Below are 13,693 nucleotides of genomic sequence, written 5' to 3' on the forward strand. Positions count from 1 at the left end.
ACCCCCAAGCGCTACGGCTCCCTCCCTAAATGCTGTATTAATTTGGAGGATAGTGCTGCTGCCTATAGATTCCCCCCTGCCCTATTAAATACTCAAGCCGAAGAGCCTCCAGGCTGGAGTCATTAGAGGGACAAAGGGTCAACAACATTAGGAGATTGATAAATTTTCCTTCCTCGCAGGAGCCGGTCCCAACTGAGGATGCTCTCGGCGATGCCAGCTGCACACAAGGTTTTTTCCTTCCATGTGTGCGCATTTTTAAAGGGTTGACTGTCTTTCCCGAATGGGCAATTTCTATTTGGAGACCAGATGTATTTTTATATCGACGGGGGAGAAAAGTGGAAACTCGGCTTCCAGTTAATAGTTAAAAAATAAAAACAATTTCATAACAATTCTGCACAGGGAACGGCAGGAAACTCGTCAAATGGCTAACGCTTCCTTAATCGCAGTTAATTCGTTATTGTCAGTGGATCAAAGTTCCCCATTCTCATCCCCTAACATCCATGCACTCCCAGGCTGTGGTCAGCTGGAGATTTAAAAACAAATGTTTGGCTGGCAAATATTGAATATTTTCAATATATCTGCGAATATTACTCTGTGACTATTACTTTGTCCCTCCCACTGCTGTATTTGCCGTGGGTTCCTCCCCGTTGCTGCACACGTGTGTGTTCTGTGATCTGTTAAACGCTCACGACGGAGCAGAGAGAGCGCTGCTAATTCCATCTGAAGGGGCCCAGCCCAGGCCCATCCATCACCCTGGGAGCCGTCACCCGACCCAAGGGACAACCCCGGCCGCAGACGTCACCGTGGGAAAGCCAGGTGTGAGACCAGGGCTATGCAGGACGAGCAGACCGTGGTGGGGAGAAGATGCCACCACCAGCAGCATCCCGTGCCCTGCCTGGATGGCACCTGCCCTGCAGACAAGGTGACCTGCTGCATGATCAGACACTCCCCCATCCAGCGACAGCATCTTTGAGCAGGGCTGGGTCCCCTCCAGAGGGTGCCAGAGCATCAGGGGACACCGAGGGGACAGGTCTGCAGGGACAGCATAGGGGTGTTCGCAGGGGGAGCCCTGTCCTGGCTTTGGAAAATCATCTACACTCCCACAGCAGCCAGGATTGCTCAGAGAAAAAGACAAACACGGGAGGTCACAGGCTTTAAATGCCCAACAAAGCCAGTCTAACTATTCTATTACAAAAACATCATGTTTTATAAGACACTTATAAGCGATTTCCAGATTAGCACTCTGAGCAAAAACGTCATTGACAGTCACAGCTATTCAGCTCAGAGGTCTCCAGGCCCGCTCTCCTCCCCTCTCATTTCACTTAGCAATAAACTCTAAGCCAATTATGTCCGTGTTTACAATATTCAAGATCCTATTCATCAATACACAGCGCATCCTTTTCCAGACGGCCAATAGAGCGTACTTGATGTGCCACTTGTGAGACAATTAAATCTCTCAAAGAAATGAGGGCAGGAAAAGAAAATAATTAAAAAAAAACAGAAGGAAGAAGAGTTGCTTTGCTGGAAAAGAAGAAAAAACCCCGAGCAACCTTCTGCAGGGTTGCTCACCCCACACACCTCTGTGAGCTTTGGGAGGATGCCCTGAGCATCCAGCTCTCTGACAGATGGGTTTCCTACCGCTGAGATCTCTATTTGTCCTGTGCAGCGGGAATCAGCCAGTCCCCAAGGCGCTGAGGAGGGATGAGAGGCAGAAACCAAGCCCTGTTTGCTCCCGAAACCGAGCAGAAAAGCTTCATTCACCCCCAAATGGAGCAGCAGTAAAGCACCAGCCTGGTCCCTGTATGCACCTTTCCATCAAACACTTAGAAGTTTCCTCTCCTAATTCAAAAACTAAAACCTGAGCGACTCTGGGATGAAGCGGAGTTTAAAGCGACACTGCCCAGAGCTGGGGTTTGAGCAGAGCTCATGGTGCGGGGACATTTCTGGAGGTCACTGCACCCCACACTGCCCAGTGGCCCCCGAGGGGAGGATGAAGGAAGGAAGTTTGAATTAGGATCAATCCATGATTAACAAAGAAACTCCCTGTACTGTGTAATACGGGAGGTCAGACGGGAACGGGTGATCTAATAGTCCCTTGCGATCCCGGATCAATGAATCCTGTCTCAAAACATAAACACAGGCTGTGCTGCTCCCCGCTCCTCTCTCCTTCATCTCTGCTCAGCCTTGAAAATTTGGAGTTCCAGAGAGTCAGTGGAGCTACATGGTCCCTTCCCTTCAGCAACAACATCCCTTGGTTTGTGCCCACAATCGTTCCTCTTCCAGATCCCATGCAAATTGTCAGCAGTGGGGATGAAACCCCCAGCCAAGGACCCTCTGCTGCCCCGTGCATGAGAGACCATGCCTGGTCCAGCTGCTCCTGAACCTCCGACAAAGCGGAAGAGCAGAAGAGTATCGGTCAGGCTACGATCCCCTCATTTCTTCTACAAATATGGAACTTAAACATATAGGAAAGCTTTAAAAAAAATAGAGTAGGACATTTTGAACAGCTTAAAATGCTACGGAATAATGTGCAGCATAAAGTGCATACAGATTGCAAAAATGTCAACATATTGGAATGATAGGGTTCGCACTTTTTGATTAAAACAAAACATGCTTTCAACTTTCGGGAGCCCAGTTCCTGGTGCTGAGAAAGGCGTTTCCCAGACACAGCTGCCTGGTGCTGACTTTGTCCATATTGCTGTCAAACCGCCAGCACAGACCCCTCTGAGAAACCATTTTTGGCCAATCCAGCACAGTCAGGTCCCCTCCTTGGACCACGACAGAACTTTGCTCTGCTGTCCAGCAAGGCAAAGCAGACAAAAACCTTTCTCTCTGCTTGCCCATCCTTTGGACCAACTCACAACCACTGTTCTTGTGTCATGCTCTCTATCTGAAAAACACAAAGGGTAAGGCTGCTCACGAGGGGTCTCAAAGCACAATGATGAGTGAATGAGCATGGGCCTTGTGCAGTTTACAAATCAGTAAACAGAATTGTGCCACATCTCACCTTGGCATCTTGCTTGGTGAGGAAGTCCACAAAGCCAAAGCCGCGGTGCGATCCCGTTCCTGCCATTTTCTTGGGCAGCCGGACGGTCTTCAGCTCTCCAAAGGTGCTGGGGATGAGAGAGGGCAAAGCAAAGGTGCTGTGAGATCAAGGGAAGAACCATCATTTTATCACAAATCACAGCACAACCAGTTGCAGACCCGCGTCGTGGGCTTGCCAGCACTGGGGATTGCAGCAAGCGGCGTCCTGCTCTGCTTCCCTCTAAGCCCCATGTCCAAAGGACCTCAAATCAGCTGAAAACTCAGCTTGGATTTCAAGGGTCATCTTTTCGGGTTGCAAACCTTAACACAGCAAAAAACTTCTTTAATATAACTGCTATGCTTCTCCTCCCTTTTAGAAAACTTGCAGAAACTAAGGACCCAGCCATACCTTGTTTGGGGTGGTGAAAAAGCATCTTCAGGCTACCAGGAGGAAGGGCTGCTCCAAATCGCCATCAAAATACATTTATTTGCACCTCTGAAGAAGGGCTGGAATTCACAAACCAGAGCACAACCCCATGGGGATCTGCCCTCTCTCCAGAAAATCTCCTCCATCCCCAGGGCCTGGCCCTGCATTCGCAAAGGTGTCGTCCCTCTGCTCTGTGCATGCTGAACATCATTTTTAAGGCTGGATTTCCTCGCTCTAACACTTCACTTGCGTGCCTGTTTTTCCCATTCTGCAGCCAGCCACCCAACCTCTCCCATAAGTTAGAATAAACTGGTTTTATTTTGGCTATAGAAAGGGAAACAGGTGAATTTAGCAGACCCAAGTCCTGCACAACAACCCTCAGATCCAGCAGCGTTTCAGACAAGTTTCTGGGTGCCAACAAGATGGAAAGTCAGAATGGGGAGAGAAGGGGGTTCCTGTTGAGCTGGAGGGTGCAGGGTTGGGCTGGCAGCATCCGCGCTTGGCCACAGCCCAGTAAGAACCTTGTCACAAAAGCCTGAAAACAGACCCAAAGGCAACACTCTCCAGCCACCCCTCTCCAGTGCCATCCCCTGGAGAAATTCCAGGACAAAGCCAACGCTTCCTCTGCACTTGAGCTGCTGCGTCCCCTTCTTCTCCCCTCCCCTTATACCCATTTATCAAACACATATGCACAAACTGCAGGCAATAAATATTTAATGTGGACCAGGTCTGAATAGATGTGCTATTTTATTTGAAAATCTACACACACGCACGCATACACAAAAGGAGCTGAGGATGCAGCAGTGCCAAAGAGCACCTGGGAATAAACACAGTAAAGGCCATAAACGCTCTCGTGAAATGATATAAGCTAAATCCTGGGAGTTAACCTGCTGCACTGGCAGCATGACCAGGCATTCATCTACCCAATTTCCTTAGGCAACGTGGTGTGTAAATGTACCATTATGAAGCCTCAAAATGAATCCGCACGTCTCCTCCTCGGCGCTTTCCCTCCCTCCTGCCCCTTCGAGCTGGTGCAACGCAAACAAACAAACACGCCGGAGCGCAGGCGAGGGAGCAGCCGCGGCAGCGGGGATGCTCGGCGCTGGGAACTGCAGGAAAACCGTGTGGTTTCCAGCAGCAGGAGGGTCCTTCTGCAAAGGGATGGGGGTGATGAGGCCCCAGGAGCTCTGCAGGTGGGTCCTCTCACTTGCAGCATCTCTTTGGGATCTCAGATGCTGCAGCTGGGTTAAGGGAGAGGTAATGAGAAAGGACCTGGCCCAAAGAGATGACCATCTAGCTAGAGATCATAGAATAATTTGGGTGGGAAGGGACCTTCCCAGCTCATCCATCCAACCCCTACCATGAGCAGGGACATCTGCACCAGCTCAGGTTGCTCAGAGCCCCGTCCAGCCTGGCCTGGGATGTCTCCAGGGATGGTTCAGCCACCACCTCTCTGGCCAGCCTGGGCCAGGCTCTCACCACCCTCAGTATCCAAAAATTTCTTCCTCATGTCCGGCCTGAAAGACAGGTGGGGGGCATCAGGGTAGGGGAGCACTTGCTCCAACATATTGCACCATGGAAAACATCATGGGCATTGCTGGGGGAAGCAGAATATCTGCTAAAGGATGGTGGTACCCACCCTAGAATTATAGAATCATTGTGGTTGGAAGAGACCCTCAAAATCAAGTCCAACCATAACCCAGCTCTAGCACTAACCCATGTCCTTAAGAACGTCATCTATGCACCTTTTAAACCTCTCCAGGGATGGACACTCCACCACTGCAATGGGCAGCCTGTTCCAATGCCCAACAACCCTTTCCATGGAGAATTTTTTCCTAATATCCAATCCGAACCTTCCCTGGCACAACTTGAGGCCATTTCCTCCTGTCCACCCGCAGCTCGCAGAGATGGGTCCAACAGAGGAAGAAGCCTCAGCACAGCTCCCAGCAGGGGGGCGAGGAAAGCCGAGGGGCACAGCAGAGACAGGGCTGACCCCACCGGGGCTGCCGAGTAAAACAGCCTCCCCCCCACTGCGGTGCTAATTAGAAACCACAACACAGCAATTACCATCCTGGGAGCTGCGAATGAAGTGGAGAGCTTAGGCCTTTAATGTTCTCCTCTCCAGCGCCAGGCAGAGACTCACACCTCTTTTTTCCAATTATTTCCTCCGGATTTAGGGAGGGAGAAAGGCAGAGGGAACCCAATTACCCCCCGCAGTGCCAGGCTCTCGGTACTCAGGGAATCCAGCTCCGAGACGGCCGTGCAAGGATCGCACCATGGGCAAAGCCATGGGAGCGGGGACAGTGGAAGGGAAAGGGAGGCAGCTCATCACTTGGGCAAAATCTGAGCAAGATGCCACAGGAGGGAAGAAAGCAGCTTTCACATAGGCTGCTAAGCTGCAGCTTGCCTGTAAAATCCCACCCAGCTGCTTTAAAACTCATGTTTCCCCAGGGGTGGGGGTGGCTGCGGAGGTGGGGGGGGTCACAGCAAGTCAGACCCAGTGTCGCTGTTGCCTGCTTCCTTCTGCAAAGTTCTGATGGATGCAAATGTGTCCCAGCAGTGGGGATTCCTCTTGGAGCTGACATCCCTCTTTGGCAAACTGGATGGAAATCAGAAAGTGATGGCACCAAACCCTGCGGCTGCCATGGAGCACAGCACCGTGCCAGGCTCCTCACACGAGAGTTTACAGGGACGTCCCCAGCGTTAGCGTGTCACACCCAAGCGGTTTCTGCATTCGTACACACCAGCATCCACGTCTTCTCCAGCTGCTCCAAGCCCCTGCACCAGGGCTCAGCCACAGCACAAGCGCTGAAGGACTTGGCAGTTGTGGGAGCAAAGCCCTCTCTATCTCAAGGCATAGACTTGTTCGCATTCAGTCCAGCTTAACTTTGCTGAAGACTGTAACCTCCCTCCTGGTGAATCCTGGCCCTGCCAGCCCCATGTACCTGTCCCGGGGCTGGATTTCTGGCCAGGTGTCCCCACAGTTCTTGGTGGCACCGTACCAGGCTGCAATTTCATCTGTTGTGAGTGCAGCCAAGGAATCTTATCAACTTCCCCAGGGGGCTGCTCACAATTAATACAGGCAGTTTTGGGGCTGAGGACAAAAGTGAAGAGCAAGAACTTTGTCACAGAGGTTTGCAAAGGTCCCCAGGGACCTGCACATGGCTGCTCCGTCGCCTCCCTGTTTCCTTCCCTGCCTATTTGAGAAGAACGGTGTCCCTGCAGCAGTCCTGCGAGACCCCATGGGGTCAGGGCCCGAGGGGAGGGCAGAGCCCGGGCAGGAGCGTGGGTGGCTCTGGAGGACGTGGCTCTGCCGGGCTCCCTCCTGTGGGCGGCTCGCCAGCCAGGCTGGCAAAACCCATCCTCACGCCTGCGCTCGCTCTCCCAGGCTTGGCACGTTTTCACGCCGCTGGCTGGAAGGGCCAACAGCCCCAAAGAAATGTTGCAACTGAGATATTTCCTAAATGACAGCCTTTTGTTTTGTGCTGATCCTGATTTACAGAGGCAGAGGGGAAACCAGGAACAGCCCGTATTGGTGCCGGCTCAGTAACGATCCACACGGCTGTAGAATAAAGCCAGTCACAACCTTCCCTTGACAAGTCACCGGGCCCAAGCTCAGCAGAAACACAACGATGTTCCCAGAGATGCCAGAAGGGATGTGCCCTCCTTCCCACCCAGGAGGGATGCAGCATTTCTACACGGCATGGCCGCGGACCGGCTGCTCTCCCGATGCTTTGGCAGCTCTTCCCTTGCCTGCACAGAGAGGGAAGAGCAGCAGACTTCTCCTCCACGCTGTACAACACAAGCTGGCTGCAGGTCAGAGGAGCATCACTCCTTGGGATTGTAATTCTGTCCTGGCACAGGCCAGCTGGGAGGCAAATCCTCCGCCTGCTCATTACAGGACATTTTATTGCTATTAAAGTTCTCACCCTGCAGCTCCCTCCTCTCCATCACCGCTCTCCTGCTGCAGACACAGTCCCAAACCCACCACGGTATCGCCAGCACCAGCTTCTCTTGCTGACTCCACCACCTCTTTTCCCAAAAGCTCCTCTTTTCCCATTGGGTTTTGGTTGAATTTCTTCCCTCTGCTTCCAAGTCTCTCCCCAACCTCACTCAGCCCCCAATGTCTCAGTCTGGCACCACTGCCATCCCAGGCTCTCAAAACGGCTGTTCACAAACACCCATTCACAGAACAGGTACCTACAGATGAGGCTGAACATCATTCCAGCTAGGAAATGTCCCCTCCATCCCATCCTGTTCCCTGCCTCAAACAGGAGCACTTGAACTGCAAGCTCCTTGGGACAGACCTCTTCAGCCCGAATCATTATTTCCAAGTCCCAAACACAAAGGTGTATTTATCACGCTTGATCTTGGTGCACTCTCAGCTACAAGCTGATCAAGGACTCTTTGACTGTCAAGCTCTATAGAGGAAAGCACAACCGACACCGTGAATCCATGTGTGTGGTTGGAAAGACCAACTGCTGCCCATCGCCTGAAGCACAGACCTTGCAAAACAATCTAAAATATCACCCTTAGGCTTCTCCAGACATGTACGGATGTCCAATTGCATGGGGTAGCCTGAAAACCCTCTCTCTGGTTTACATCCCTTCAAGAAAAACTCGCAATAACCACATTGGAAAGCTGGTCATGAAACCCTCTAGAAAGGTTGCCCACTTTCTTGTGAGTTGCCACCTACTGCCACCACCTCCTTCTCTCTCCCCTCCTCTCGCTGCCTTCTCATCCCCAAGCCCTGATGCTGCCTAAATCCCACCCCGTGACTGCTGGCAGCCCTAGGACGAGGCTCAGGATGAACCAGGCAGCGGAACCGCTCATCAGAAATGGCTCCGGGCAGGAGACGTTGAGTCCAAAAGACACAAAAGTCCTTCCTCTGAACCTCTTCCCCGGCAGCAGGCTGCAGCCACACGGCAGCCCAGCAGAATTCACACCATTGCTTTGTGATGGTTGCCTTAATTTTACTATATTTTTCCCTCCTCACCCCCAAACAGGACCTTCTCTCCCCCAACAAATTGCCTCCCTTCCAGTCTCTGCTTCCGCACCGATTTGCTGATTATAGGGGAGGGGGGAGTGGAAAAAAATAATAATGGTCCTTTTTCTTTCTTCCTCCTTTAGGAACGCGGGACCCTGGCAAATGGTTTTGCCCCTGGGCTGAGCCGTGGCCAGTTCCACCCCCTGCATGAGAGAGTTAATGAAATACGCAGCGGAAGGTCCCTCCCGCCTCCCGCTCCAGGACTTCAGCTGACTCCAGTACGGCTAATCCCATTACAAGAAAATAACGTGGATAATTCAAGCTAATGAAATCGTTACAAGAATGTGGACAGCCAGGGGTGGACATTCAGAGCCAATTTAACACTCCTTGGTGTTGTTATCCCCAGCACAGGAAATATCTGAAAGGAGGAAGGGAAAGGAGAGAGGGAGGAAAAAAAAATCCCTCCTCTCTTGTTAGCTTAAATCCCGTTAGAGAGTTCAGGAATTAATCTGCCACATATCTCCCCTATTACCATCATCATCATCATCAATAACGTCTCCTCGGTAACCTCTGACAATTAGCAGATGAATGCGCAGGAGGGCAAGGCAGAAGCGAAACCTCCGGGCACCTGAACCAGTGCAAAGAGTCGCTGTCCCTGTCACCGGCAGAGCTGTGGGGACAGAAGGTGACAGGTACAGGGACTCTGGAGCAGCCCGGGTGTCCCCACAGACCCCTAGCCCGCGGCTGCAGGGGTGAAGCGATGCTGAAAAGCGGGTCCTTGCCTGCCCTGGCCCCACAGCAAAGCTGATCTTTCATTCCTACAGCAGCTCCTCACCTGCACCGGTCCTACGGAATAATCACATCACCTGCAAAACCCCGATGGAGAGCCAGGAGGAGGACAGCCACGTCTGCATCTTGTTCTTTCCTACACAGATCATCAATTTTTCCAGCTTCCTCTCCTCTTTGCCCAGGAGCATCATCTTTGTTTGGAGGCCTCTTGACCTGCTGCCGCAGCAAAACCAGGCTTTGCTTTATTCAATTCCTGTTCTACAGTGCCAGCCTTGTGCTGCTGGGAGAAGCGCTGCTGTCTTCTCCGAGATCACCCACTTCCCTGCGATGGATCCCTTCCTGAGGCCAGTTTTCTCGGGGACATAACCTGGCCATGCCACAGAACCTCCTGCAGCAGGTCCACAGCCGAGTTCCCCTCCTGGGACCCGCGCCGAGGGACACCGAGCATCGCTGGCTTGTGCTGGAGCTCAGCCATGGCATTTCACCACCATTTGCTCTTTTTGGCATCGAGTGTTTCCATGCAGGAGCTACAGGTCATGCTGCACTCGTGGATGCAACGTGGTACCTGTTCCTCGCCACATAAATGAAGTCTGCTTACGGCTGGACTTGCGGGAAGCCTCACCAGGACAAGATTTCAAAGCTGTTCAAGCCAGTGTCCTCAGCTCACATGGGATCAGGGGTGTTCAAACTGGAGTTTTCAGCTGGATATGGGCGATTCCCACTCGTCCCTCTCCTGCACTGCTGGGTGACAGCAGGACAGGGTCATATCCTCCCCCGAAGCAGCTGTGATTCCATCCCAGGCAGTATAAAGCTTTGTAGTCACCCCTAAATCATGTGTATCTCATTCCCTGGAAGCTTTAACAAACTTCTTGACAAGGCAATGAAACAACAAAGTGAAGAGAAAGAGAGAGACTCCCAAGTCTCAAAGAAACCCCGAGTTTCCCCAGCATACAGACGCATTTGAACCAAAGCTTCTGAAATGCCAGCGCCACGTAACACAGTCCTACAGAAAGGGCTCACAAAAATTAGGAATAGCATTTCCAAACCAGGAGGCTCTCTGGGATGGGTTGTGACCATCAGGTCCTGATGAGGCAAGAGTGAGCACCCAGAGGTGCTGCAGCCCTTGAGCTCCTACTGAAGTGCTCAGTGGCTGAGAGAGATGTCAGGGAGCAACGTGGGAACCTCAGGGGCTCCTTTCCAGCCTCCACTCCCCCCCACACCTCTCCCGTTTTCCCAGCTCACCACCTGCAAAGCCACAGTTGTTGTCTACCAACCTCACATGTACGTATAACGCTTCGATCAATCCGTAAAGGCAGCAAAGGGGCTGGGGATTTAAAAAAAAATAAACAGCAGTACAACACAAACCTGAGAGTCTTTGATACGACAGAGAAAGCAAATGCACCACAGCAAAGGCAGCAGAAAAGCTGGAAGTCCCGCAAAAGGCCTTGCAGGACACAGAGAAATCAGCCAGGGAGGTGACGTGAGATCTGGACCAGAGAAAGGTGCACAAGAGGCACTTGGCTCTGTGGACCATGGAGATGGAACATGTGGTGTCCAGCCTGGTTGGCCATCCCCTCCCTGTCCCACACAGACACTCTGATGTGTCCTAGAGAGGAATTCTTCACTTTCCTGCCACTATGGCACAAATAACACCTTCCTCCTTTTCTCAGGCTTTACTTCCACTAGACTTGTAAGAAAATCAACATCAGCCAGATTCTCACCTCGTGTCCCCCCAAATTTAGCTGGAAGCAATCAGCTCTTTCCAAAAGCAGGGGATGGGGGAGCAGGATGAGCCCAGCACGATCGGCACCATTCCACATCTCCGTGATGCTCTCTTGCAAACACATCTAATTACATCCAGACGGTGCTTTCAGCACACCTGCCACAGCAACTGTTTGTCTTGCTGAGGACTTAAAGAGCATCCTTTGCAAAGTTTACGAGGAAGAGAAGCCAATTAGCATGTCGCCGGCCAGACACAAAGATCCTCATGCTTTATCTGCACCGTGGCTGCTCAGCAAAGGACCATTCGGTGCCAATTGCCTCCTGCCACCCCTCCTTCATCTCTTTGGCTCCTCCAGTTGGAAACACACATCCATGTTTTCTCCCAGAAAAGACCCAAAAGCAAAGCTGGGGGGGTGCAAAGGGAGGGGGCGATACTAGGGAGCTAAGCCCAGCTGCCACACCTGCCTGAAGCAGGAGATGTTGAGAGGCAGCAGGTCACAGAGAGCCCAAGCTCCGGAGGTGATGGGCACCATCGTCATAAGCACGGTGGAGGGTCTTGCAAATAAAATGTGGTTTATTGTGGCAGAATAAAGCGATGCTTTGACACAAATACATTTGTCAGCAGCCTCCTCCCTCCCTCACTCCTGTGATCTGCACATCTCCTACCCCTCCTTACCAGCTCAGTGCCCGCCTCTCACCAGGGACCACCAGTTGACTCATTTACCATAGAACCATTTTGGTGGGAAAAGACCTTTAAGATCACCAAGTCCAACTGTTAACCCAACCCTGGCACTGCCCCATGTCCCTGAGAACCTCATCTCCATGTATGTCCAACCCCTTCAAGGGTGGTGACTCTACCACTTCCCTGGGCAGCCTGTTCCAATGCCCAATTTCTTCCCCAGATCCAACCTCAGCCTCCCCTGGCGCAACTTGAGGCTGTTTCCTCTCGTCCTGTCGCTTGTTCCTGTTGGGCTTTGGGGTTGGTCTTGCTCCCCATGTCTTCTGTGCGGGGACTTATCTCAGAAGATATTCAGATGCTCAATATCACACATACTGCCAGAGACTCTATGGACACAGATGCGCTTCTTCCAAGGAGCTGTGAATTTACCCACAAGATTCCTGCTAATATTTAGTCCCATTTCTGGTGGAGGGCTCAGCAGCAGTTGCCCTTGGAGCTGGTGAAGCAAGACCAGAAAATACAAATACTTTGGCCCCAAATGAACACGCAGCCCTGGGACCGTCCCCCTCCTCACAATGCACAACCCCAAGGCAGTGACTGTTTCCCATCACTTAAATGGCTTGTTTAAAAATGTAGCAAAACATTTTACCCCTTCTCGATTTATTTTCCTTAACAGTTGCTTATGAGGGACCTTATCAAAAGCTTTCTGAAATTCCAAGGAAATGAGTCATTAGGCAGGTTTTCAGAACAGTAATTAGGCCACTCCATGCCCCTGATGTATTATTTACCTGGGAAGATATACATAATTAGGGCTCCTCTTTATAACTGGTATTACATGCACTAAATTCTACTCCAGTCTATCGTGTAATTACGCAATTAGGCTGCATGCTAAACAGAAAGAAACCAATTCTGAAAATCGAGCAAAAAGAAAAGCAAAAAACACAACAGCAATTATTATTTTTTAAATCCTCCATCACCAGCACAGCGGCAGGTCTTAAAATTTTAATATCCCTCCACTTAAGTCATTTTTAAACAGGTGCTGCAACCAGGTTTGGTTTCATAATTTTGCCGCATTTAATCCTACTTTGTGAGGTTTAACACCATGCAAGAAACTCAATTCTTTAAAGCGATTTGTTTTAAAGGCTCATGTTAAAAGGGGCTTTTTCCCTTCCGCGGTCGGCACATGTTTGCCGTGCTGGTGGCAGCAGCATCGTGTTGTCTTGCAGCCTCCCTCTGCCGCTCCTCACTCCCCCATTCCTCCAAAATAATGATTGTTTTTCAGCAGTTTCCCGGCTGGCAGAGGCAGACAGGTACAGTTGCTATGGTACAACCGTCACAGTAATTTAGCCCGACAGAGCTGGCTCCCGTGCCGGAACTTAACGGGGCAATGTGGCAAAAAATAAAGGTGAGGACGAGCGTCAGCCCTCGGGCGTCTGCGGCAGGAGATGCTGACGTGCAGAAAGGCACCCGGCCCCCTTTCACACGCCTTTCGGCTGACCCAACCATGTCCCGATTTGCTCCCATCAGAGACCTTGGCTCTTCTGCAGGTCTCTTCCTACCTTGGTGTTGCATAAATGGAGTCATGTCTGTCCTGCCTTTGTGTCTTGGTCCTCACTGATGGAGGAGTGTATACCATGGGGTCTAACATAGGGCAGGGAGGTTTTTTATTATCTAGCTATTATTATACATCTATTTTGGAGACTGAGAGATCAAAGAAAAGCACAGTGACACCTCCAGGAGAAGATACCTGCCTATTATCCGCCTTTCCTTTCATACTTTGGATTCTGATAATTCATTATTTAGTTAAAGCATGAACAGATTGCCTTCTGAAACTTTACATCAGCGCTCCAAATTTCCAAGCCCATTCCCAAAGCATAAGGAAGGCACAGAGCTGGGGAACACCAGAAGCTTTAGGAAGGTCCAAGTTTAAACTGCACTGTTGGACTTGGGGGTTCAAAGTCGACTGCTGGTCCCAAAGAGTGTGAGCTGGTGCAACAGAGGATTTAAAAATAACTGCTGTTGGATGTGTGACTGAATAGCTCATTCAAAACCAGCAGCGAGGTCA

At 51.1% G+C, this 13,693-nt stretch overlaps 1 protein-coding gene across 2 annotated transcripts in view; it reads right to left on the reverse strand.

The window, feature by feature from the left end:
• Positions 1–13,693, reverse strand: part of RBM19 (RNA binding motif protein 19) — a 62,686-nt gene that overhangs the window by 17,003 nt on the left and 31,990 nt on the right. For both annotated transcript variants that reach the window (XR_013922989.1, XM_080355579.1), the window contains exon 22: positions 3,008–3,113. Coding sequence is in view for 1 of the 2 variants with exons in the window: in XM_080355579.1 (XP_080211705.1) it covers positions 3,008–3,113 (106 nt within the window). In the remaining variant the exon portion in view is untranslated. The remainder of the gene's footprint in view (positions 1–3,007; positions 3,114–13,693) is intronic.

This window comes from Nesoenas mayeri (genome assembly GCF_963082525.1).
Source record: "Nesoenas mayeri genome assembly, chromosome: 17".
NCBI lineage: Eukaryota > Metazoa > Chordata > Aves > Columbiformes > Columbidae > Nesoenas > Nesoenas mayeri.